Here is a 27201-nt window from a genome sequence, read left to right on the forward strand (position 1 = left end):
AAAACACATTCCGGCTTCTGTCCAAGATAGCAATAGGGTTTCATCCAGACCTTTAAATCTGCCTTCTGGTATCTTTCCCAAAGTTATTCATGCCAGGGGTTGAAAGTATTGTCATACACTTAAATTTAGATAAAGTATGAAAATGTTTAGGTCACCTCCTTGGTGCTTTGCTTTTCAAAACAGAGAAAGTGAAATTACAGGCAGTCTCTACTTGCAGCTTTTGAAATACATCTCTGACTACAAAATAAGGAAATTTTGTTTGGGGACCATTAGAACCTACTCTCGTGGAGTTCAAACAGCATCCATAGCATTACTGAAAATGTATCTGGTTTACATTTTAGAATGATTTGAATGCCCTGAGTATGGATTATGGTTTGTGATACGAGATACTGTATGTTCCTGAAGTGGTGCCCCAGTGATTATTTCCATGAAACAGAGGTCCTGTATGAGGTCCTATCTGCAAGTAGTTTGCCCGTTGCTTTTGGTACAGAGCGCCACTGCCAAGGAAAATAAAAAGTTACTTGTGGAATTATTCCAGATGTTATCCATATGCATGTACCTTATACTGCCTTCTCTTCCCTATTCCAGCATTAGTTCCAGTTGAGGGAAGTTATATGCAAAGAGATTAATTTTGTTTTCTGTATCTTTGATGCTTTGCTCGGGGCACTATGTGTGTATTGCATAGATACTGCTGAGTAAAAACTCAGATAAAGTAGTAGATATGAAATCCTAGTGGAATGTATGTGTGGGTAGTATGTTGAAAGATTTTGCTTATTATAAGACAAGAAAATTACAGAGTGGTTTCTTGAAAATACAAGTGGGAAAGTAGGAAGAAGTGACTATCAGCGTGTAATTTCTGATTTGAATCGCTTATTTGAACCATGCAAAATAGCCCTAACTTTCTGTGTACCGAGAAAAAAAATAATATGCTATGCAAACTGATAAGGTAGTAGATGAGAAGTCTCAAGTATTTCTGGAACATGAAGAAGTAACATTAAGGGTATTCTGATAACTTGATAACTTAATAACTGGTTGTCAACAGTTTTAACTCTGTCACTGGTATTTTCCACCTAATGTTTAATGTGTGTGACGATTGAAAATGGTGTTTTAAGGTCCAATTTTGGCAACTTATTTATGAGTGTGTGGAAGAAAGGACAAGAATTCCCTTTCCCTTGTATTTATGCATTTATAATGTTACTGTATTACTTATGCTGTGTTAGAAGTCTGACAAAAAAAACCCAAAACAAAGCCATTATGTGATCTGCAGCTACCCAGATTTCTGGGTAGTTGTATACCTGCCTTGATTTTCTATGCACCATGACCCCATGTAGAAATAGACACATCCTGATTTCTCATAATTGGGATAGAAATGAAGTGAAAACATTTTCAAGTAAAGGACTGAGCAGAAAAGATATTGACAATTTTGCGGTGTAGTTAGGAGTTAAACCCACAGAATTAAGTCATATTGAGCCATTGTGTTCAATATGATTGTCAACATCAGGTCTAACTTGGCAGGTTTTCCAGTTTCTTAGTTAACATGACTAAAAGACAGTGTAAGATGCCTTAGAGTCAGTTTCTCTTCTAAAACCAAATCTGAAATTTGAACATTTTAATCCCATATTAGTTTGTCCAAAACTCAGTAGCTCCAGTGAATTAAAATTGTGTGTGTTTGTAGTTAATCTGTTTAAACATAGCCATGTACCAGGTTATGTAGAATGTCAAAAATATGTGACATTTCTCAAAATCTGTGAAATATTAATCAAAAATATTTTAATAGCTTTTTTTACTAGATCTAATGCAGAGAGGTGGTGGGTGGTGTTACTACATACAGTGGGCAAGTCCACATCGTTTTCTTTGTATTGGCCAGATGAACTAGATTCTGAGTGACTGGTTCCCGAAGAGATGAGCTGCCTGTTTGGCACTACGGGTAGCTTTAAGAATGGAAGTCGTTCTCTCTCAGCTGGTAGCTGCTTGTGCTGAATGTCGATGAAGACCTGAAAGTTTCAGCAACAGGTTTTAAATTCAAAGGCCAAGATTATGGTGATGAAACGTGCATTTTCCTTTTAGGTCAGGAACTCCTATTTCTACCATATTTGTTATTAATCTCTAGTGATGGTCAAAGCCTGTTTAGTTTTGTAGGAGTAGGCCTGTCAAATTTGGGCGGGGTGGGATTTTTTTTTTTTTGTTTCTTGGGTGTTTTTTTTCCCCTTGTTTTTCTTTTAACATTATTTTCTCCTGGGCTTTGATGTAATTTATGTGCCTGTTGTTGCAGAAGTAGCCTGAGTTTGGATGACTTCCGGTAAGTCTATCTAACACTCGATAAATGTTGTGTGTCAGTTACTTTACATCCATCATGACTGCATCACACAGCCTTTATAGCAGCAATTAACTGTCCATTTGGTTTGCACAAGACATGTCAATGTCTTCTCTGGACTAAACTGCATTTATTTCCCATGTAAGCTTTATTTCCCATGTCCTCTTCACAAGCGTTTAGAGATTGCTTAATTACTAATTTCACAAGTTTGCAATATATTAATACTGTTTACTGTTAACAGTTTATCTGTTACTAGTTTTGAAATACATCTGCATAACTTGAAGCTTTTCTTTTTTTTTTGGCCTGTGACTGCTAGCTCCTCTAAAATTTCCTTTACTCCATGTCACATTTCTAGATCCAATTTGAGGTTTTACCCACTTAACTGCTTGTTTTGTCCACATTGTGTCCACAATGATCGTTGCCTAACGCTGCATGCACATATAACCATTTTATGAATATTATCAAGCACTCAAACCCAGCAGTTTCCTAAATTAGTTCTCTCTACAGCTTTTCTTGTGATGGTTCTAGGTTCATTTACAACATATGCTATTTTTTATAATTTGCTCTAGGTAGTCTGTGATCACTCATTAATACCTTAGTAGCAGTTCAATGATTTGTTTTCTCATTATTCATGCCTCTTTCAATACATGCTGTCCAGACTCTTAATTATTTTTTCGTTATGGGCTTTTCCTCAGAATTTGTTAGAGCATTAGTGTTTCATATATTCCTCATACACTTCTTTAGTCTTGAGGGAACATTATCAACTTTGTTTCAGGTTAGGAATCATGGTATATAGTCACTTTTATGTGCCAGGTCAGTGTATTGAGTTGTTACTTGCTAGAGTGTTGAGCAGTGAGAAGTCCTCGAGATAAAAGTGCGGTTTGATGATTTTTAAGTGCAGATCTTATGTGCTCAGCATTTCTCCTAATTGTGTGTAGTGGCTTTAGTCAGCCGAGAGAAGGCAATACTCTTGACTTCACATGCACGTAAGTAGCTACCTTGTCTGATACATGTGACTTGTCTGGTACTTCCTGACCTGCCAGGATCACGATAGTGTTCTTCATCTGCATGGCCCTGCCAGATCACTTGAGAAGATCTGCTCAGTGCACTGAAATGAGGCAGGGATCCTGTGGGAAAACCATTTTGCAACCATCCACAACTGAAGAATGCCACAGTGCACAGTGGCACTAACGCAATCTTTGGTCAACAATTCCCAGCTATAAACAGCAATTGTAATTTGATAATGTTATGTATCTGTGATTTCTGAGCTTTTAAAAAAGAAAAAAAAAGAAGGAATGGAAAATATCTTCCAACTTCGTGCTGGAATTCAGCAGAAGCTGCAGAGTCTCTCCTCTGGGCCCTGCCAAGGAAGCAACTTTAGGTGGACGTTCTAATAGTGCTGTTACATAGATCAGCACTAGAGGGAGGGGGGTACTTTTTGCAATGAGTTTTGTATATGCATTTGTGGATGGGGGAGTTGACAGGACTTAGGACACTTGGTCTGTATTTTAAACTAGCCAGTTTTTCTCCTCTTTCTTCCCTCACGCCTTGAACTCTACCGTGTCCTAGTCCCAAGTTCTGCCTAGCCTCAAGTTCTTATCTCTACTTCACCAGTGAATCTATTAGATTTTCATCCCGATACCTGATGGGTTTTTTTTGTATATATTCTTTTTTTCTTGCTCAGCTTCTTCAGAATTTTGACCATCCTGTTGTCTGTCCAACTCTGCTAATGTCCATTGATTCTTTCCATGCTTGTTGAATCTGGCTTGTGCTCTGTGTGCCTGCTCAAGGATTTTTGCCAAACCAGTCCTGTGTTTTCTCTGCGCGTTGTCCGCCGTGTGTCTGTGTACCCTCTTACTCACCAGTTTGTGTTCCAAATTTTTGTCTCTTCCTTTGGAGAGAATCCCATCCTAGTTTGTTACTTTATACCCATTCCAGTTTAGTGGTTGCTCTTTGCTTGTTAGGCGTGATCTTTGGGCTCAGCCTGAGGCAAGAGGAGGTCATTCCTAGTTATCGGGTCAAGTCCTGGCCCCATGCAGCCCTGTACTGCAGTTACAGGCAAGGCTGTGTTCTGCCTTCAGCTGGATCGCTGCAGGAGAGAACTGATTTGAACATGGGGTACTCTTACCAAATCTTTGAACTTGTGCAGATTAGTTTTTCCCCAAAAAATCTTAAGAACTACACAAGAAAACTACTTCAAGAGTCAAGCCAGAGGTCCGAAGTATTAACGTTCTAGAAAACATGTCTGGTTTTGTCTGAACAAGGCTCGTATTTTGCTAGATGTTTAAGCTCTTGAAACAAGATTGAGGTGTGTGGAAAAAGTACAGTTCAGCACGGTAATATGTAGAAGTTGTTTAAAAATTGAGTAGAAGTGTTCAGACATGGATTTAGACTATGAGCAACCTTATCTTTCGTTAGCAGAGACAGATGGTGTCTGCTTTGGAGCTGATAATAACATGAGATATAAAAAGCAAAAGATTTGGAGAAACAGTGGATTATTTACGCAATTTTAGTCATGTACACAGTCTGGGTAAAATTATAAACAGGAAGGTCATTAGTTACACGCGCATGCATGTTTTGAGCAGTTGATTTTGTCAACATGGTTTTGTGGGTGATGAAGATGGTCTCTGCTGTTATGTTCCTACTACCATTCAGTTAATAATTTTCTGTTTTAAAGGAAAAAGAAACAGGATATGGTTTTGTTCTCTAAACTACTAATTGTGCTTTTAATCTCAGTGCTTTATACTGAGTCTCTGATTTTGCAGTTCACTCTCTTGGTTTTTAACTCACCTGTTAACTGTATTTATTGAATCAGTGTAAGTAGCCTCAGGATGATTATTGCAGATTCAATAAAAACAAATTTTTTTTTCAGAATTATTGGCACTTCTACTCAAGAAACAGTCTTTGTTATCAGGTCTTGGGTAAAGGACACAAGAAAGTTATAAAATACATTCTCTCAGTAAGGAGTGTGCTTCCTGCCCAATTATTTTTATTTTCACCTACCTTGTTGCTTTTTGGATGCTTTGTCATAAGTGGCAAGACTTTATAAAATGTTTTCGTCTTTTGTTCAGATCACCTCTTCAAGCAAATATTCTTCAGTTGCATCTGTTTTCTCTCATGCTCAGTCTTGCTCCTTGCACATTCCTTTTGTCTGTCCCCTAATGCTTAAAAATCGAGATCCCTCTTGAATTATACATGCTTGTAAAATTCCAGGATGTCCGTGTAAAAAAAAAAATAAAAAAATTGAGTCCGACTACACCATTTGGCAAGAATAGATAAATATTTAAATATAAGTACATGGAAAAGGACAGAGTTAGCGACCTTCTTGGTCTGCATGCCTGTAGCAATCCAACAGTTACTGCTTTCATAGTTACTGCTTTGCATAGTTACTTTTCATAGTTACTGCTTTGCATAGTTAATTGTTTATTCTGTGTTCTGCATTACTGGGCTATTATTATAATGAGTGTTAATGTTTGGTCATGGTTAGTTATATGGGAATCCCATACCTCTTAAAAGTGTAATCAAGAAATTTTGCTGATCGATCAAAGAACAAATTTGCCATAAATGAATTTCAATTTAAGTGGAAGTGTAAATATATCGGCTACTTGTTTGTAGAGCTACTTCTCTTATCTGCAAATGATGTGCAATGGCCAACTGAGCTGCCATGTAATAGTCTGCCTGCTGTTGTGAACTCTGGCTTCTGTAATCCTAGGACCACACAGAAGAGAGGAGAATCGTTTGGGATCAGCAAAATAGGCAACAAAATAAAAGGTGTATTCAAGAGTTCAGCGATGGAAGGAGCTATGTTGCCTAACTATAACTTAAATGAAGGAGAAGATGACTTTGTGAGTAAAAGCTTTGGATTTGTCTTGAAGTCTTTGCTGTTGTGGGATTTTTTTTTTTTATTCCTTATTTGAGAATGTTAAGTTTCTGCCTTTTCTGCTGTCTTACTTCACTACAGGGCTTCTGATTATTTTCTGCCTTGTTTTGCCTGTATTCATTCGCAAGCCAAGGCCACATCCCCAGTTAATATGCTTCTAAGCTTACTGCTTTAATACAGAGAAGTACTAAAAGTAGTAGTGTCAAGACATTTTTGTAAGCAATGAGTTTTTCTCTAAAATGTTACCATGCCATTTTCTAATTCTGGTGAATAAGGTATGTGTTGGACTGCATGCATGGCTTTTTGTCTGAAGTTTGGCCCAAGACCTTAAAACCATAGATAAAGTAGTGAAGAAACTACCATCAAGTTGGTCTGTGATGCAGCATTTTCTCTAAAGATTGTGAGCCAAGAGTCCCTTCTCATTTGTCTTGGGTGTCTCAACTAATGTTTTTCTTTTATGCTGAACAGCAGTGAGTAGGGCCAATGGCAGAATCATTAAATTGGGCATTGGTGTCTGAAGCGCAGTTGTGGGACAAATGGAAAAACTTAAAAAGAAAAGGGGAGGGGATTGGTCAAAAGCTATTGGTAGTCATGTCGTTTGCTTTTTTTTTATAGTGTGCCTGCCAATTCAACCTCTTGTACCTGTTCTTAACAACCAAAGCATTTAAACATTTAGCAGGTTGATATACTGCTAGCTCATTTTTCACACTTTAATGATAAAAGTATAAATATGAGTTTATATTATTCACTGGAATGACTTACCAACTTAGAACTCTGTTTTTTTCCTTTTAAGAGGTGAAAAGAAGGCAGTTTTCTGTACAGGCTGAGTCTTCATACAAGTCATGCCTTAAAGGGGCAGAACTTCTGCAGTTAATTTCATGGACAGTTCTTATTGTAACCTCTTTCTTTTTGAGGTGAGATTCTAATGAAAATGGGTTAATTTTGCAGCATTGCTGTTGTAGATTCTGCTAGCTAAAGGGCGTGGACATATAATTCCCCTGTGGTAGAGGAATTAGTAGAAGTATAATTGAAGTAGTGGGGCTCAGAGAAGGAACATGTTTTTGTGCCAGAGCACAAGTTACTTGTGAGAAATTGCTAAATTCAGCAAGAGACACAAACCGTATAGCATCTAGTCCTTACTGAGAAGGTTTACAAATTGAGAGAATGATTTTGGCTTAGGCAGGAATGGAGAGTTTTAAGTGCAGCGTAGTCTCAAATCCCTTCATTAAATAAAAGGAGAATACTGCATTTTTATCAAAACCATCTTAGACAATGTGTGGGAAACACTTCAGTCCCTTCACCATGTAAGCGTGGATGGGAAGAAGAGATGGGAAAAGAAAGCGGTAAATTTTGGTTTAAGGTTATTGTCTGTCCAAAGAGCTGAACAGAGCTGGGACTTCACTTCATTAGTGAATACTGAATATTCAGAGTTCAACACTAACGATGTCACAGCAGGTACTGAGCTGGGGTTTCCTAGCAGGCATCGCAGGGTCAGAGGAAAACCTCTTTGGGATGCAACAAACATGATCTGCAAAATGACAGTGTGACTGTAAGACAGAGGCAGTGCAGTATACAGACTTAGCAACTTTTTTTAGCTTAAGTACCGAGGATATGGCAGTTACTTCCTCCTACAAAGATCCTGGTTAGATATTTGTGTAATTAGTGTTAATGTAAGCTTGGTGGATTCAAGGTAAATGTAAGGTAAAGAGTGGTAGTGAAATGGTGTTCTGTGCAGCGTGACACAAACTGAGAAACTGAACATTGCCTTTGCTGTTTCTTTTTTTTTTTTTTTTGACAAAGTCAGATAGAATGCAGTTACAGCCTGTAGGAAACAACCATTTAATTTTAGGAAATCATGTAGGAATAGAAATATGGATTTCTGTGGCTAACAGAATAGTAGTAATTGTAATGTTAATAGTAATTCCATGAAATCACACTCAGTCTCTGTCAGTTAAATTTTAAATATATCAGAATATATTCTGTATATTAAAGCACAGGTATTGTTTCTGAGGCAGCCAGAAGATCTGTAAACTTAGATTTGTGGGGTTTTTGGGTAAAATAAATAGGGAGAGACTGAGGCAATCTGTAACTGCTGCAGGTTGGTGATCTGTTACAAAGAGGATTAAAACCCCCAGAAATTCATGCTTCCTGACTTCATGTAGGTGCTGTGGTTGTCACAGTGGAAAAGCCTGCAAATTTAGATAGGACTGTTACCAAATCCAGGCTAGCAGTCAGGTGAGGGATCTGGTGAAAAGAAATGTGAAACTTTGCTGATGATCCCGTATCACCTCAGAAGGGCTGAGCGAAGAGGCTGTGGCCCCTGTTTGAGCAGTTCAAGAACTGACTGGCTCGTACCCACTCTAAGCCTTGTGCTAACTCTGCAGCGTATGAAAGTAACTAAATGGTTGGAGATGAGAGCTGCAAGCAGTGGTAAATTAAAAATGAAAGAATCAAAAAACATAGGCAAGAGTTGAGTTTTGAAGCCCTTGCTTGTGTATTTAGTTCCGTCAAAAACTACAGAATCAAATAAGCCTGAGTGTTTCCTTGCATTTTTGCAAGGAGATCCTAGTAGAGATTGTATATTTAGTGCTAATGCAAATATATACACAATTAATCAGGTTAGATTATAAAATGTTAATTTTGGCACCCAGTTCACGCTACCCCATCTGCAGAACCTCAGCTGTGGTTGACTTGGAGTTCCCATCCTGAAACATTGCTCTACTGTTTCTGTCCTGTGGCGACAACCACCTAAAGCCTGGGGAAGGAGGAAAAATGAGGGTAAGACCTCATGCAGAAGACTTTGATGATGTAAAGCCACTTGTCGATCCTGTTGTTGTAGTTCAGCTATTTATATCATTCTTTGATGCACGTTTGTCCAGCAGTTTGTGAGCCCTAAGTGTTCATTCCAGGCTGGGGATATTTTTGTTGTCTTTGCGAAAGAGCACAGCCTGTGATTTCATTCTCGGGTTGGGAGCCAGCTTAGCTGAGTTGGTGCAGCAGCGACCAAGACTGCTCTTTGCCTGCCTTGTTTTGGTGAATAAACCCAGTAAGTGGAAGGGAGCAGGTGTTTTGAAGAAAGGAGATTGAGACAGTGGATCTACAGAGATCCGTTTCAGAAGACAGTGATCCCCACTGTTTGAGCGTTTCTGTACTATGCAAAGCTGAAGAAGGATTGCCCACGTGTGTTGAACTATTTCAGTTGCCATTGAGCCATGACGGTATGAGTACTGTAGCACAGATGCAGCCAGAATTATTTCAGGGGTGCTGTATTGCCTTAATCTGTTAATTAGATTATCCCAATGCAGGCCAAATTCGTTAAGCGGCCTAGGCGTGGCTTTTGAGGGGAATTTGGCTGTAAATTATAAAGCTAAGGGAAAAGAACTTGAAAGTGGGATTCGCCACTGCTGTGGTGAGCACAGGCTTGGAGGCAGGACGATGGGCAGCCCCTGCTTCCCTGCAGGGTTGCAGCGTTGTAGAAACCCTTGCAGCACGGTGGCAAATTAGATTTCATTTTTCTAGGGAAACAGGACTACTCTTGTCTTCACCTGCTTGCCTACGCTTGTGCAAAATACAAGAGGTTTTCTTGTCCAGCACATCTTTAGTGAGGGCTAATCTCTCCACAAACTCCATTCGCTTTATTTTTGAGTCCTACTTGAGTCTAAGGCCAGCCCTATCCTTCCTTCTCACAGACACTGTCTCCTCATTTGCAAAAATAATTTTTATTCCTTTGAGTCATTTTTTAATTGTTTTTTTCCTGTGTGGTGAAGATGAGAATGAGGTTAAGCATTGTTTGGAGAAATAAATAGCTTTCCAAGACTAACTGTTGAAGCTTGGATTTTTTCAGTTTAGGTATTTAAGATTATCTTTCTGTGGTTTATGATCCTAAAAGATTTGTAGCAGTTTCTTTGTCGTTGTTGGAGACCTGAGAATTCAACGCTCTGTGTCGTACTCGGGTGGTTCATTACCTGTGGGCAGCTTGTTCTGCCAATGATGAGCAGCATCAGGAGTGTAAAGCGAGTGCCAGTGCGGTGCTGGGACTGCAGTTCAAGTTCAGAAGGGTTTTTTCAGCGTTCACGTGGCACCATTTCTAAGGTCGGCTTGCCTATGGAAAAATCAGTGTTCTGTTTCGTGCCGTGGAGACCGAGCTGACAAACTTCATGCTCTGGAGCTGCGCTGTGCACAGCCAGCAAAGATCAGGCCCGTGCTGCTCCCTGGTGCATCTGTTCCTACAAGTGTGATGCCAAAACTGGAGCTGGTGGGGAAGGCAGCAACTCTTCGTTGTCTTTGCTTGAAATAGCTCTGGCCAGCAGGATGCAATTCAATCCCGGTCTCGGCTGTGTTGCACCTTGCAGAGCAAGCCACGTTCCTGTGGCCACGAGACACTCAGTTGCATTCGGCTGTGGGAGTGGGAGAGCCGCTGGCTCGGTGCGCTGCCGGCTCCTCTCTCCTCTTGTGTTTAGGTCGCTTCTTGGTCCCACCTAGTAAATTCAGGTCTTCAGTTTGGGACCTACTATGCTGGAAAATGCAGTGCAGCTAGATCTGCTGAACTCAAGCTGTTTTCTGTAGCATTCCGTCCACATCTAAAGCATTTTTCCAGCTGTCTCCTTTGGTACTTCTGTTCCCCCTCCTCTTCCCCCTTTTGTTTTTTCCCTGAAGTACCAGATGTGGAACTTGATACTGCTACAAAAATACTCAGATCTCACTAAAAGTTGCTAACTTCAAACTAATTTGCAGTGGATCTAAAAGTAGAAATTCATCTATGTGAAAACTGTATTAATGAATTATTTTTTTTTTAATAGGATTGTAGAATATCTTGGGTTGGAAGGGACTTTAGAGATCATCTAATCCAACCTCCCTGCTGTGGGCAGGGATGCCCTTGTCTAAATCAGGTTGCTCAAGGCCTCATCCAACCTGGCCTTGAATATCTCCTGGGAGGGGGCATCCACAACCTCTCTGGGCAATCTGTTTCAGAGTCTTGCCACCCTCATACTGAACAATTTCTTCTGAAGATCCAACCTAAATCTATTCTCCTTCAATTTAAACCCATTTCCCCTTGTCCTATCGCTGGACACTCTTGTAAAAATTCCCTCTCCAGCCTTCCTGTAGGTTCCCTTCAAGTATTTGTTCTTTTAGTACTTAGTGACATGTACTTAAAGACTCAATTTATGTTACATTATCATATATAAGTTTTGCAAAGGTAGACCAAACCAGTTAAAATAGAATTGTAGATCTTGATGTTTGGATCTTTACAGATTGAAGAAGGTGTTATGGTGATGGAAGATGATTCTCCTGAGGAGGCTGTTAGTACCCCAAACACACCCCGCAACCTTGCAGCATGGAAAATTAGCATTCCATACGTAGATTTTTTTGATGATCCCTCCGTGGAAAGAAAGGACAGAAAGGAGAGAATTCCTGTGTTCTGCATTGATGTGGAGAGGAATGATAGAAGGGCAGGTATGCAATGTTGTGGGTAAATGTCATTTAAAAATGAACTGAAAATACTCTAGCGTGCTGTATTCTGATGGCTGTTGCAGTGTATTTTGCATACGTGTTCCTCTGATTTTGAACTCATGACTTAAAAAATCTGAGGAAAAGTGTTTGAGAGCTAAATGATCACATTTAATATTTGCAAGTGGAGAACTGACTCCTCAGCATGAACCAGATTCATTTAGACTTCATGACAAAGTTAGAGATCTTTCTGTTTCCAAAAACATTGATCCAATGATTCATATTAATAAACACTTGGCATATTTTTTTTCACTCACTCTGAACTTTGGAATAATGAACAATAAATAACTTTTTATGTAACCTTAATATATAGTTCTTGGGAAATAAAAATATTTTTGCTTATTAGGGACCATCCAGGCTTGCAGATGGTTTATCAGCATCTAAGTAGCAGAACATCCATATCAAGTGGGGAAAATAGCCTTGTCCTCGGGCTGCATAGATTTGTGTTAGTGAAACTAATACTTCCACAATAAGCAGGAGATCTGTTAAGGTTATTTAGTGATCTCTTCTGGGATGAAGAATGACCAGAATTCAAGCTAAAGGTGCAGAGAACTGTACTGAAAAAGTGATATTTCTGTAAATCATTTGGTTGAAAGTTTGAAAATAGATCTAACATAGCCAACCCTGATAGATTTCAAAGTTATGCAGTGCTTCGTTGTTTAGGGATCCCTCAAATGAGATGATAACTTCCATGCTAGTACCATGTCTGCCTGCCAGATATATATGTATTTTAATGTAACACTTAACTTACTTACTTAGCTGGGATTTTTCTTACATTACTGCAATATGAGAGCCTACTATAACTGAGTTTTTTCCTCAGATAATCCGGCATATGTTTGCTGTTGCTTGATTTGTCTCTCAAGTGGCATAAAACTTGGTTTATTTTCAACTTTTTTTTTTCTCCCCTCAGTTGGGCATGAACCTGAGCACTGGTCTGTCTACAGGAGGTATCTTGAATTTTATGTGCTTGAGTCAAAGCTAACGGAATTTCACGGTATGTCCTCCACCATCTGGAAAGCCACTTTCCCACTGCTGTGATTATCATTCAGTACTGAGCTGAAATTTAAAATAATTAAATTAATGTTTGCTGCATTACAAGAATAATGTAATCTCATCGATATCTTTATTAGGTACATTTCCTGATGCTCAGCTTCCCTCAAAGAGAATCATCGGCCCCAAGAACTACGAGTTCTTAAAATCCAAGAGAGAGGAGTTTCAGGAATATCTGCAGGTATCAAACAAACTTTTGGAGCAAAGAATATTCTAAAACTAGTGATATAAAACAAATAGAGGCATATCTGCTATTTTTTTTTATTTCCAAGTAACTTGAATTATAGAAAGGGTTCAAGTGGGCAAATAAAACTTTTATCAAGTTTCACATGACTGAAAACAGAAATCAGATTTTAAGTGCTCCTTTCTTTCCTTCTGTCTCAAAGAAACTTCTGCAACATCCAGAACTAAGTAACAGCCAACTTTTAGCTGACTTCCTGTCCTCGAATGGAGGAGAGACTCAATTTCTTGATAAAATGTTGCCTGATGTGAATCTCGGTATGTAATACACAAGTTGTTTGTGCTGACAAATAGTGATACTGTAGATAATGTGATTGAATGATAGTAATAATGAATAGGTAACTCTTGTGTAAGAATGTGGATGTGGGAAATAAGAACTGTGCTCCTTCACAGGCCTTAAAATGACAGCTCAGCAAACAAGGTATGCTGATGCATTTTTCTTGAAGAAAAAAGACGTTCTGAGATTACAGAAGAAAGTGTTTAAGTGGTTGCTTTTGAGTTTTTGTGTCAGCAAGCAAGGTGATAAGATTTCTCTAACGATTTTCACAGTTCAGGAAGAAATCTGCACAAGTCAGTCATTGTTTACAGGTGTGATGGTATAAATGATTTCTTAATGTAAACTACCTTTGGGTGTGAGTTGATTAGAATCTGGTTGTTTTAATCCAAAACCTGCAATATTTAATATTTCTCATATTAGCTAGTGTTAAGCTTGAGAAGTTCTTGATGTCTGATGTAACAGTTGGTTCCAAATCCAAAAAGTAGACCGCAGCGTGACTTTACGGCTTGGCTGCGACGTAGCTGTCTTGGGATAGTGGGCCTGACCTGGTAAGGTCAACCTTGTGGCCATTCTGCCTCCGCACTTGGGATCCTGGCACCAGTGTGGTCCTGAACCATGCCACTGCGTTGCCGCTTCTCCAGCTCGCGGCGTGAACCCACTGGGGTGGCCATTCTCTTAATGCGCTCACCTTAAGTCAAATAAGATTTTGGTGGACATCCTCCAGTTAAAAGGTTTTGGTTTCTTTCAAACCTTCCCTCTAGATCCAAATCCATGTTGTGAAAAAAGCTTCCAGTTATGGTGTTTATTGTAATGTATCTCATGTTTGAGGTAATGCTTTGGTTACATAAACGTAATTTTAATGAGTTTTGGCATTTCAGTAGGGCTTTTTGTGAGGATGAGCGATTCTGCTATTGTCGTTTGGTCCTTGTATGTTCCAATGTGAGTTCCAAATTTAATGACTTGTAGGTAAGAAAAATGTTACTGTAAATGTAGTGCTTAAAATAAAAGCAACCCTAGGCACTTTCATTTTTCAGTATTCAACGTTACTGTGCTGTGTCCCAATAACCATAACAAAGGAGCTGATTTTTAAGACCACGGCTGTAGCCTGTCTGATTTGTAAAACCCTACTCACCAAAATTTTTAAGACAGATTCCTTCCAGAATCTCTCCAGATTAGCCGATGTTTTCAAAAAAAAGACTCACAGTTTTTGTGATTTATTTTGTAATAAATATTTATGAAGGGTGAAGAAGTTAAATACAAAAAATTTTGCCTGCATTGGTGTCATACAGTACTGCTGTTATGGTGCTATGGCTATTTATGTTTGAGCCCCTAGAAAAATTACAGAGACAGAGTATTTTGTGTTGGATTTTTTTGGTCTTAAGTATTCAGATACCTAAAATATGAAAAATGTATCTTTTCTTGAAGAGTACTGAGCATTAAGGTATAAGCTGGATATGTGGAAGACTTCCTTTTCATAGCTTTTTGTCCCAAACTGAAAAAAATACAGATTTTAAAAACTATTGCATTTTTAAATTAGGTACTAGATAGTGAGTACATAAAATGTAGCAGAGCAAAATGTGTTTACAATCAGGCAGTGATAACAGAAATTTTTTATTTGTTTCTAATTATAGGTAAAATTATAAAATCTGTTCCAGGAAAGCTGATGAAAGAGGTAAGTCTTTCAGGTTGTCAGTGGTTTAAATGCAGTAACTAATCTTATGTGCTTACTAACTTTGAGGCCAGACAAAAACTTGTTTGGAAACTCAGGGGTTTTGTTTGTTTGTTTGTTTTTTCTGTAATTATACGAGTGACAGGTGACTCATGTCTTCTTTCAGAAAGGTCAGCATTTGGAGCCATTCATCATGAATTTCATCAACTCCTGTGAATCTCCCAAGCCTAAACCAAGCAGGCCTGAACTTACCATTTTGAGTCCCACTTCTGAAAACAACAAGAAGGTATAGTATGTTATCTTCCTTCCCCGCTTCAAAAGAGTGGGGAAAATTGACCATACTCTGAAGAGGCAAAGAATTAACAGAAAACACCATAAATATAACAACTTACCTATTTCTTGTTGTCTTTTCACACAAGAGAGAGAATTGTAGTGCAGAGAGCTTTGTTGTCATCTGTCTTGTAAATATCTTAGTCTGAAAGATTTTTAGGGTTGTGGGGTTTTTTTTGCTGGTTTCTTTCTTTTGTTTTTTACTTTTTACTGGATTTGGAGATGAGGATACAGAGTAGAGAGCCTGGAAAGTAGAGTGAGGAGGAGGGAAAGGAAAGGTGTAAAATGGAGAATGTTTTTCTGCTGTAAGGGAGCTTTCTTTTTTGAAGTGGAGCGCTTGAGTGTTTGATGAACGTGTGACCTGTCAAAGTGCTACAAGCCAAAATTATCAAGACGCTGATACCTGTTTATCTGCCTTTAAAATGTTAGTATACAGTACATTGATGTCTGATGTATGTAATAAGTTAACTATATCATTTATGTGTAGTTTCTCTCTCTAACATTGCCAGAGTTAAAGCCTAGCATTTCCAATCTCAACTTTTTACTTGACTATAGGAAGAGATAGTTCCCTTCTTAATCTTCCTATATTTGTGACTACAGCCTTGTAAAACTTGCTTGAAAGACTTCAGTTAGCTTCAGGGGCTTTAAACAGACACTGGTCTGTATATTTCTCTGTTAGACTGCTTTAGAATGTCAATATATTTGTGGAATTTATGGAGGAATGTATTTCTGGGCTAGGATTTCAGAAACCCAGACTCAGTGTTACAGAGTTAATGTGATTTGTGACAAAATGTTTAATATGCATACGCTTTGGCATAAGAGAGGTGCTATATGCTTTGCTGCAGTCTTGTTTGCTTTGGGAAGAGGAATTGAAACTGGACTATGTAAGATGAGACACTTCATTCTGCAAAGTGATTGAGGTAATTGAAGAGGTAATAAATTGAAGAGGTAATAAATGAAGGTCGTAGGAGGCAAATCCAAAAAAAGGGATAGCTATTGCAGCGCTTAGTAGGTTTGCAGATTTCCTTGCCAAAAGCTGTTGTGAATGCCAGAAGCAACTGTAAGGTGAGATTGGACTACCTGTAGAGAAACTGCATCCAGCTCTTGAAGGTTTTTTTTACTTGTAAACAATGAGGGGTTGGAAGAATATTGTTGAAGAGCACTATCTGTGCTCATTCCCTTCTTGCAAGAGCTAGAAGCCCAGGATCCATTTATGATTCTTGTTGGTGATGGGCTGCTAAAAAATGGACCTTATGGTTTCCTTCACTATGGGTATTTATATAGTGTTATAACACTTACAGAATTTGCAGCTACAAAAAACTTTTATGCTAATTAAGTACAATGACAGTGAAATCAATTAATTTGTTTGGATTTCATCCTCTAAATCTGAAGTCTGAATTTCTACAGCCAATATTTTAGTGTTAGCTTACGTGTGCACACACACACACAAAACCACAATTACAGAATCACAGAATGAGAGTGGTTATTTTTTTACTGTGATGTCAAGAACTAGTGAAGTCAGTGGCTTTAATACATGTAACATAATATTTGAGCAACAAGCTTTGCAGTCTGAAGCATTCCTATGAAGACAGATTCCTATAGTTTGAAAAACTTTAATAAAGGATGAAAGGTGTTCAAAACCGTTTTGGATTGTAAAAGATTAAAAAAGACATATATAGCATTGCTCAGTTAAAATACAAACTCATTCTCCAAAGTGTCGGTATGTTTTTTCTTGTAAATGTGTGCAGAAATTCAGGCTTCAAAATGATGTTTTCCCAATTCTTTTCAACCATGGTGCTCCCCAGAAAGCAAAGAGCTCCCTGCTTTCAGTTTGGAATACTGAAGTTTCCTTAAACAAAACATAACTCTATACTGCCTTCTGTTTTCTAATGTCATTTTCAGAAATAGTATTATGGGGGAAATCTTATCACCACTAGCTGGTCATGGATGCACTCCATTGGAGACATGAGTCTGTAGAGATCCAGTCAGAGTCATTGCAAGTACTGCCCATGACCATGCAGGAGGTGCTTTTGTCTTGAGATACGAGTCTCTTTGCAGAGAGCAAAAAAGATGAGGCTTCCTGCAGGTCTCCACTCCTTCTCAATATCTGTTGTGAGAGTGAGTTCACTGTTTTTCTAAGAACTTTCTTCTAGTTAGCTGTTTTGTTAATAGGTAATCAGTTCTACGTATATTTCAGGTTTTCTTTCTTTCCCAAGAGAAATCTGTTTTATTTTGGGGAGTCTTTTGCTGTAAATGTATAGAAAGTTCCAGGCTTCAGTGTATCTCATGCTTATTATTTAATCATGGACACTCAAGACACTTTGACTTGGTGGACGCTGCAAGTCAGGTCTGTGATCAGATGCTCAGTATTTTTTTGTTCTCAAAGCAGAGGCTCATATTCATCAGGAATTAATGTGCTGGCTGCTTTCTCACTAGTTTCCCATCTATCAGATGCACACACTTACTCACATGATAACTGCAATTATCAGAGATCTGATATCCTAGGCTGTGCTGTGTTATGGTCTCTGCTGAGTCTTCCCAGGCAGCTTGTGAAATTCATGATTTGTTGGGGTGCTTTGTCGCACCCTCTTTGGAAGACAATTTTCTCTTTCTCAAGGCAGCCCACTCTTGGGAAGAGCTTTGTGCCAGGTGCCGGGACACTGCACCATTTACATCTTGTCATTTCTTGGATTTGATTTGTAAGCCACGCTGGTTTCATCTGCCAGACCAGTTTAGTTCAGATCAGTGATGGTTTTTGGAAGCAAACCTCTTGATCACCTCTTGTTATCGCATTTTCCGTCTTACAAGGGAGCTGTCTTACAACTCATTAGCTGACTTTTATAGATGAAGCTAAACTGGAAAACACTGTCTAGGAATGCTGGCAACAAGGGCGTTCAGTCTAAAGGCCAGAGCAAAGGTAGACTGAGGTAACACCCCTCCCTACCCCCTTAAATACACAGTTGTTCAGTTCTGCGGTTTCACTTTTGCTGTGCCACATGATGTCTTTGTGAAGATACAAGCAGGGTGTGATAGCCTGGTGCTCCATAGAAGCTCGTGGTGGAGCTGGATGCTATAATGTCTATGCCAGGATTGTGTGAGCTACCTGCCTGGAGCCAGCAAGGAGATGTGGCTGGCAGCTGAAGAGACGGAAATGCCCATCTGTCAAGAAGTGCATGTTACCTCATAGCAAGAAAGTTATTCGATGTAGAGGTTTTGGGTAAATGCTGGAGTCAATTTCCAGCCGATGCGTGCATTGTTGCAGTGTTCCCATATACCTTGTCTGACACAGATCTGTTTGTTCCAGTATCAGCATGTTGGAATCTGCTGAGAATAAAGAAGACATTCCCGAGTGCCTGTACTGCCAGCTCTCTTGCAGTGAATAGGGTACACCCACGCTGCCTCTGTGTCAACAGGCTGAAATGAGAAATGCCTGAAAGTCTGTCAGGGCAGGTGAAAGCTTGAGTTCAGTCAGATGTTCTCCTACTTCTTTAAAAGATTTTTTGCATGCTGCTTCCTTTTGAATATTCCTGGTGTGTGTATGTATGTTTGTATGTTTCAAATACCAGTGGAAAGACCTAAAAATGTGTAATGAATGTGGGTAGTTGACCTTAGTATAGCCAGTAGCAATTGGATTTTATCCTGTATCATATCTGCTAGACTGAAAGAGTTACCACTCTCCCTGGTTAAAACCAACCAGTGAGTTAAAAAAAACCAAACCAGCTTGTAAAGGCACCAACAGGATGCCTGGCTTTCCCAGCTGTGTTTCTCTTCAGAAGGTCTGTAAGCAGCTCAGTCATCTTCCGAATGTGCTTTTGTCAGACTTGCTAGAATAGGTTGGGACTTCTCACCTGATGTGGAGTTTGCAAAAGAAGCCTGTGCAGGCGTTATTCTGTTAGCTCCTGACCGCCTGCCAACAGCAATAAACACTGCTTTTGGAACACTGACAGTAATGCACGTTTATGCGTAGTTGCTTGTAGAAAGAAGACACGGTTGCTTTTCAGCTGTGGTTGATGTGGTTCTGACGCTGCACACGTTCTTTCCTCTTAGCATTTTGGTGTAGTCATCTGTACTTTGCAAATGAGCGGGGAAAAATGGTGAAGGAGTTCGTGCCTCTGGATGTGGCTGTTGTTCATAATTGGGGTATTGCTTCTATAAACTTCAGTGCTGAAATGTATGGGTGTGTATTTGCGCATGCACTCACTAACCATTAAGTAACTATATTTTCTGTTAGGCATTTTGTGTAAGCATTCCTACTTATGTCACTAGCTATTCCCACCGAGGCACAGCAGAGAGCCTATTGTGCAAGGGATTGCTTTGGGCTTTTTTGTAATTCAGACTTTTTATCTTTCACTCACTTCAAGAGATTGGCTTCCATTATTACCCAGTACCAATCCGTGGAATTTCCTCACTGACAGCCTTTTAAAAATATGTCACGTTTATAATCCCAGTTACTCTTTAAGATTAAAGCTGTGATTAGGAATAACATCAGAGTTTGCCTTGCTTGTCTTTTTTTTTAGTCTGATTACAAAGGGAGCATCATATCACATCTCAAATACTAATATGCGCAGAAAAATTTAAAAAACAAAATTCCGTGCTTGTCCAAATTGTGAATATAGTCTCAACTTTTGCGTTAGATAACCAGTCATATGTTTTTTCACTTGGCTTTCCTCTGAGCCAGAATTTTGGGAAGTGCAACGCCACCTTCTAAGTAGAGATGTAACGCTGCTTCGCAGTACTGCTGCTGCATCCCTCAGGTGTGCGCCGCTACTGGCTTGCGGAACACACACTTGTGCTGGAATAGTGCAAAGTACACACTTTTAATAAAGTTTCTTTAAAAAGTTTTTATAAAAAGTTTCTGTAAAAACTTTGGCATGCTGTGACCTGGTACTTTCTGAAATGCCACCTGCAAGTGTCAAAGCTTTTGAAGCATGGCAACGATCAAGGAGCTATTATATTTAAGGTGTATTATTTAATCTGGTTTGGAGTGAAGGCTGAAATAACTTCTGGAAGTAGAAAAGCTTTGCCCTAAGATGGCCTTCACATTTGATGTCCTTTTTTTTTTTTTAATAGATCAGTTACCAGTCTGCGGTTCATGATTTAGTTTGGCCTGTATGCAGTCCTCTGAAGCTTTATCTGCGCTGCACGATGGGCTGCTTTGAGTTGGCTCCATGTGTATCGCCTCTGTCAGGTCACCGGGTGTATCTTAAAAATAAATTAGGTTCTTGTTTAAGTTACAATAATTCAACTAAGATTTTCCTGATGTCCTAGTTTCGATATTGAGGAGGTTATAGACTTGAGTTTATACAGGGTTTTTTAAACAACATACCAGGGACGCTTTCATACAGTAGGCGTGAATAATTACGTGTTCTTTTTAGGTCTGTTACTTTCCTGGATCCCAGTCATCCAGCAGGGCATTAACCATATTTGCTCTTTCATGTAATTTATGTAATAACTTGGTGTTGTTTAATTTGAGTGAACTTTGTGAAGATAATGCCAGCAGTTCAGCACTTAACAAAAGAGAGGCCCAAAGAAGTACCAGTCAAAACCTTTGTCTTGCCAAATTTCCTGATGTAGTTTTTCCTAAGAGCTCAGTGTTCGTTTCGAGACTTGCACAGTTCAGAGCCTGTTGCAATTTGGGGTTTTTTACAGCCTTGTTTATTTCTGGGAGAACTGCTCTACAGCAAGTAATCCACCTCTAAGCAAATTACTTCCTTTGCCTTGGAACTATTTTAAGTTTGGGTGTGATGCAGAAAGAAAAAAGTGTTGGTAACAGTCAGCCTAGGCAACGCTATAATTACTTTGCATTTGCTGCTCATTCTGGGATGCTTTTTTAGAAGCTTGGCTTAAACTTTTGAACTTTCCTTTTCATAATAAAGCAGTATTTTATATAAATTCTTCCTGATCTTTAAAACAACAGTTTGAGTGGATAAGAGAGTTTATTTTAAATTGCTAATGGTGCTTAGTGCTAGGTAATGTCAAATGCAGGGAGCCTCAAGACTCAGAGAGCTCCTCCTTTCCAGCTGCTGTAGCCCACAGGCTTGGGGGACTTGAGGAGGGCTGGAAGGTGTGCCTTGGGGCTTAGGACACCTAATAGGATGCAGGGAAGACCACCTTGGAGTTTTACAAGTGTTTGAAGTTTTGGGGAAGAATCAAAGGCAAGAGAAGATGGGGGCATGGAACACAGGAAAACAGGGTAAAGGAATAAAATGAAAATAGATGGGATAAAGGAAAAAAACACAAATGTTGGTAATTTATAAAGATTCATGAAGGTCTTGGTATAAGTAATTGAGCTGGCACAGAAAAAAGTTTTGGTTTTGAATATGGAAAACTGATTAGTTCTTCGAAAGCTCTGAAAAAAGCTACTTAAAACCAACAATAACAGAACAGACAACAAACAAAGCACACCGAATCACAGATCTGTTGGCTCTCCTTTTCCCTTCTGAATGCAGTACTTTCATTATTACGTTTTTGTTTTTAGCTTTTCAATGATTTATTCAAGAACAACGCAAATAGGTCTGAGAATACAGAAAGACGACAAAATCAGAACTACTTCATGGAAATGCTGACTGTAGAAGGAGTCTATGACTACTTAATGTATGTTGGTAAGAAGTGATTTCTCTTACTTATTCCCATGCCAAATAGGAAGTTCGGATTCTTTGGTAAGAAATACAGTTCTCTTGCAGCAGTTGTGTGTAATTCAGCTCTTGCAAACATTGCAGTGTGCAACTTAGGAGCAGTCACTCTTTAAAATGCCTTATTGCTGTGCTAAAATACTGTCTTTCAGTATTGTTTTGTTATATCTCTTTCTGCATCTCAGAGGAGGAGATGGGACTAAGTCCCTTTTTCTCAAATGTGGCTAGATTGCTCCTAAGTTCTGAGAGCTAATTAATAAAAAGTACTTGATAAGCAATCTGGAGAACAGCAGAGAAGATTTTTTCAGGGTCGCACTAGCAAAACTGCAATATTATTTGCTTGTTTGCAACCTTGTCTTCTTTTTTCTTTTGAATAAATGACTCCTGTATCATCATTAGCTGGAGAACCTTGTAAACCTGTGCTCCTGTAACTTTGCAGGTCGGGTAGTTTTCCACATTCCTGACTGGCTGCATCACCTCTTGATGGGAGGAAGAATTCTCTTCAAAAACACTTTGGAACTCTACACAGATTATTACTTGCATTATAAGTTAGAACAGCTATTTCAGGAGCATCGTTTGGTTTCTCTGATAACACTGCTGAGAGGTTAGTAAAAGGTACACCTTTGATGTGTAAACACCGCTTTAGCTGAATGTTAGAAATCCGTTCTGTTAAGTTTCTGAGTACCAAATGTCGTGATGTTTGATTAAAAGAGTTATAAAACCCAAATGGGCCTATAAAAAGATTCTAAAAGCTTGTTGCAGAAAGATGCCGAGTTGGTCGTGTCTGTCAGTGGTGATCACGGAAGAAAATATCAGGAGTAGTGATTTGCTAACATGTGCAGAGAGCAAGAACAACAGAATAAAGGTGGTTTAGTGTATCAGAGTGTGAATATTGAATGCAGCCTTTTAAGTAGTTTTCACTTGGTGTGCTGCATCATAGTCCTCTACTGTTAATTTTTTTGTTCCCTTTCTTTGACGGACTTTTGAGAAGGCTTGAGTGTTCTTAAGCTTCAAATAAGGAAAGGGGAAGGAATTTAGAAAAAATAAATAAAAATTGATCTCACAGCTGTAGAGAAGTATCTGACTGCAGTCTAATCTGAACAACACATCTGGCAAAAGCTCTGGTATCAGGACAGCTCTGTCTGTATCAAGCCAAAAAGAAATCTTGTAAAAGATGAGAAAGGAGTAAATCTTTCAGACTCTAAAATGAAACCTGAGTGCCTGATATTTCTGATGAATAACAGTTTGGGGGTTTTATTTGCAGATGAATCTGAGGGGTTTTTTTACAGTTCCAGACAGTGCTTTAGCACAAAGTATAAACACTGCTTATAGTTTGAAAGTCCAGTGAAAATGGTGAGTAAGGAGATCATAACTAACTTAAAGAAAAATTGGTCTGAACCTAGGACATAATGCTTTAAAAATTTGAAAAGAATGGAAACAAACTGCCAAAAGATTGTTGTCCTTCACACAGGTGGGGTATCCTGGATTCAATCAGGCTGATGCAATTAGAAGACTATTCTCTGGCAAGGCTAGAATTCCCTTCTAGTCAAGATTGTACAGAAAAGCAGCTCAACTTCAAAGCTGCAATCCAAAACACTTTTTACGTGCCAGTGACGGGTAGCTGCCTAAACATACTCTGTTTTGGTTTTTTTTTCCAACGTGTCTCTGCTGCAGATGCTGTGTTCTGTGAGAACACTGAACCTCGCTCTCTCCAGGATAAACAGAAGCGAGCAAAGCAGACTTTTGAAGAAATGATGAGATACATTCCAGGTTCTGTTTTTCATGATTCTCTATACGAGTATGGTTCATTGTTCAAGCAGATATTGCACCGAAGGACAGACTGCTATGGTCTGAGTTGATGAGAACACCACTTCTAGATGTAAAACCCCAAAGTTCAGTTTTGTCACTTACGTGTTGCTGACGAAGGTTGTAACATAATGATTAATAAAGATATGATGGAAATAAAGAGCTTGACAAATGTACTTAACACCATCGTTTCCTCATCTTTAGAGTGCTCCTAGGGTTTCTATTTTATCCAGACCAAAACTGGGTTAAAAAAGGCACACCATGAAATCAGAAGATAAATCTGAGCTCTCCTTACACTATATAAACTAGGGAAGAGAGGCCCATTTGCTGGGTTACTCAGAAAGTAATTAAAAAATTTCAGCTTGTGGTTTAGTAAACACTGCATTAGGACAGTACGTTGATATTATAAAAAATGTAATAATTACTGAGGTGTGCAGCCCTGAAGGAAGAAGAAAAGGGAGGGACCAAAGGAGTGTTTGTTTTTCCACTTAGGACTTTACACAGATAAAATTCAAACTCTTAAAAAAATTTTTTTTTTAATTACTAGAGTTCTGTAACTACATTTTACAGCTGTTTTGCAGTGCTTCTTAATGACTTTTGTGTTTGTTGTTGGTATCTGATCTAGATTTGATAGGCAAGTGCATTGGGGAAGAGGCTAAATACGAAGGCATCAGGCTTCTGTTTGATGGAATGCAGCAACCAGTGCTCAACAAACAGGTAACTCCTAACATGAGAGAAACTTGCCTTTTGCCACAGAATTTCCTGCAGTGGACGTGTGGCTGTAGCAGAGAAGTGAGGTCTAATTCAGAGTTGAAAATTAAAAGGAGTAGTGTTGCCTTGGAGTGTTCTTAATTTTCTTTGTTTTCTTTTAGTTAACTTACGTTCTACTGGACATTGGGATTCAAGAACTCTTTCCAGAGCTGAGTAAGGTACATGCTAACCCCGTTCAAAGAGCTGCAGAATTCTTCAAGTCTGGTTATTGGTGATGTTCCCACCATACTAATTTTAAGTTTGAGGGGAAATCTGTATTTTGTTAAATGCGTTGAAATCATTAGAATCTGAATTCTTTACATTTTTTTAATTTCCGAATCAATTTAGACCTGTTTGTCCAGCATAGGGCGAGTGTGAACTGCCTTTCACCAGAATTGGATGGAACAATCAGCAGTTGGGATCTCTGTGCCTTACTTTTTAGTGGTCTGTCTCCACACTATTTCACACACTTCCTGATTTAGGAAGTGAACTCTGCATGCGGAGCTCCGGTTGAGCTTCAGCATTTTCTTTGAGAGTACTAGTCAGGAGGGTTTCTTACCTCTGGTTTGGTCACTGCAATGGTAAGTCCGACCACCCGGGTAAGGAGAATGCTTTGTGTTGTTCAAATTCTCTGTATGGATTCATATCGTTAGGTTTGTGATCCATCCGATATTTGTCCTTATGTATAAGTACAAATACTTATGTATTATACATACGTGCTTATGTATAAACCTTCACAGAACTTTACATACTAGTTTTACAGTTTGGTCTTCAAGGTAAACAGGAGATATTAGCTAGTTAAGTAGATATTAAAAAACAAAACAAAACAAAACAACCCCTGTCGCTTATAACAGATGTTCACTACATGAGCCCTGTGTCTGAGCACTGCAGAGTGATTAGTTTTGGATAATCAACAGAAAGAAATGTTGGGCGTTGGAACAACTTTCCACTGTTTTTGACTGAAACTAGGCCAGCTTAGCAAGTGTAGCTGACTTCACACATCAGCTCTGTATCTGGGCCTTCTCGCGCCGGTGTTCAGATGGTTAAAAAAACCCAACAGACGACCCAGCTCACCAAGGGAATGCGGCATTAGCCTGGAGACTTGTGCTCTGCAAAAAAAGACCTGACTCGACACTTGTTATAGCGTTCTTGCTGGTCAGCAGAGACTGGTCGTTTTTGAGTTACTCGATACCAAAATGTGTTACAGTTACAAAGAAGAACAGGAAAGTATTTTGAGTCAGTGAGCATTTCTGAGCATCCCAAAAGTTTTATTTTGAGCACTGCTCCTTCAGCAGGGGAAATGGCGATGGGAGAAACGGGAACACGCTCGTTAGCGAGGATGTCGGGCTGCTTCCCGCTCTCGAGATCTGATATCTTGAAAGTCTATCCTGCTACACATACCAGCGTGGATATACGTGATCGCTTGATATAGGCTGTGTGTAATGGCAGCCTGCATAAGTAAACAAGCTCTATGGATAAGAGCCGAAAAAACGAGTTTTGCCTTTGATGCAAGGTACAGCCAGTTCCTTGGAAATCTGTCAGACAGGATGTGAGGGAAAGGGACAGCTGAGAAGGGGAGAAGCACTCCTCAGCAGAGGAAGGAAAGGAATCCAGTTGAAAAAATACCACGCCGCTGTGGTTTCCAGAGCAGAAAATTGCTGTGTTAAGAAAATCGTATTTAGCTTTTAGGAATGGGGGAGGTGAGAACTTCCAGAGAAAAAAGAAAATACCTGTTTTGAGCAACAGTATTAAAACTGTGAAAGCAGTAGCCTGCCTTTCTCTTAACTCTGGTTTGCAATACCATTAATCATTGCAGCCCAGTGCAGTCATTTACATATAAATATGAATTTTCAAACTTAGAAATTATTTTTTCTCCCTTACTTTCTCACAGGGTCCAAAGGAAGCCAGCTCTGTGTCAGGTTGGATGTGAATGCAGGAACCTTGCTGGACACCCAGAAGAAACATCTGCTGTGTGCTCTTGTAATGGACATGTGACATTTTAACCTTGCATTGTATATTTTCTTGTAAATAACATAAAATTGAAGTTCTAAAAAAATCTCTTTATGCAATAAAGGTATTAAATTTAATACCAATTACAAGTAAATAATATATCTGTACTGTTTATTTTAAATTTGGTTTAGCTGTTAATCAGAAACAGTCAAACTAATTTCACCGAAATCTCAGTGTGAAATTACAGGATGACATAAAGTAAAACAGCTGGGAGATCAGCCAACGTATGCTTTGCTAGAAGAGCAATTACTGTTTTCTTCCTTAAAGGATATGTAGAGGAATTGTTTGGAAGTTGTAAGAATGCTCCCATGATGTTATTTTTAACCATCCTAACATATCTTACTAATTTTTTTTAAAAAAAACAAAATTGCATGATTGTATCTATTGCATACAAATCATCTCAGAACTATCTTTGGCCTTCGTGCTTTCCGTGAATGTGAAAAGTCATGTGTGTAATTTAGTTTATTTATCACATCTAACATGCTCTTAAAATAACAATGGGTGCGAAAAGTGGTTTTGACTTTTACATTGGCATTTATTTTTATGCAATTTCTTATCTGGGTTTGTCAGGTTTTTTTCTGACATCCTCTTTGCAGTCTTAGGAAAGAGGATGTGAGTCTGTTCATAGAATTTTCTGAAAAATTATTAGTGTATAAAAATGTGTGGAAAGTATTCCCCGTAAATCTTGATTTGTTGGCTCAGCCTTTATAAAAGAAATTTTGAAAAATGCTTTCA

The 27201-nt window shown here is 38.9% G+C and overlaps 1 protein-coding gene across 1 annotated transcript; it reads left to right on the top strand.

The window, feature by feature from the left end:
• Nucleotides 1-2272: 2272 nt before the first annotated feature.
• LOC104281081 (sorting nexin-14-like) lies at nt 2273-26560 on the top strand (the record flags this gene model as incomplete). Its single annotated transcript, XM_009878947.1, has 14 exons — nt 2273-2299; nt 6027-6159; nt 11447-11648; nt 12613-12696; nt 12833-12933; nt 13139-13250; nt 14901-14941; nt 15105-15224; nt 21747-21870; nt 22340-22504; nt 23575-23670; nt 24332-24423; nt 24579-24635; nt 26348-26560. Coding segments are annotated over 14 exons (1393 nt in total), but the record flags the coding sequence as incomplete, so codon positions are not given.
• Between the last annotated feature and the right edge of the window lie 641 nt (nt 26561-27201).

The sequence above is a fragment of the Apaloderma vittatum genome, unplaced genomic scaffold (assembly GCF_000703405.1).
Source record: "Apaloderma vittatum isolate BGI_N311 unplaced genomic scaffold, ASM70340v1 scaffold15131, whole genome shotgun sequence".
Classification (NCBI taxonomy): Eukaryota; Metazoa; Chordata; class Aves; order Trogoniformes; family Trogonidae; genus Apaloderma; species Apaloderma vittatum.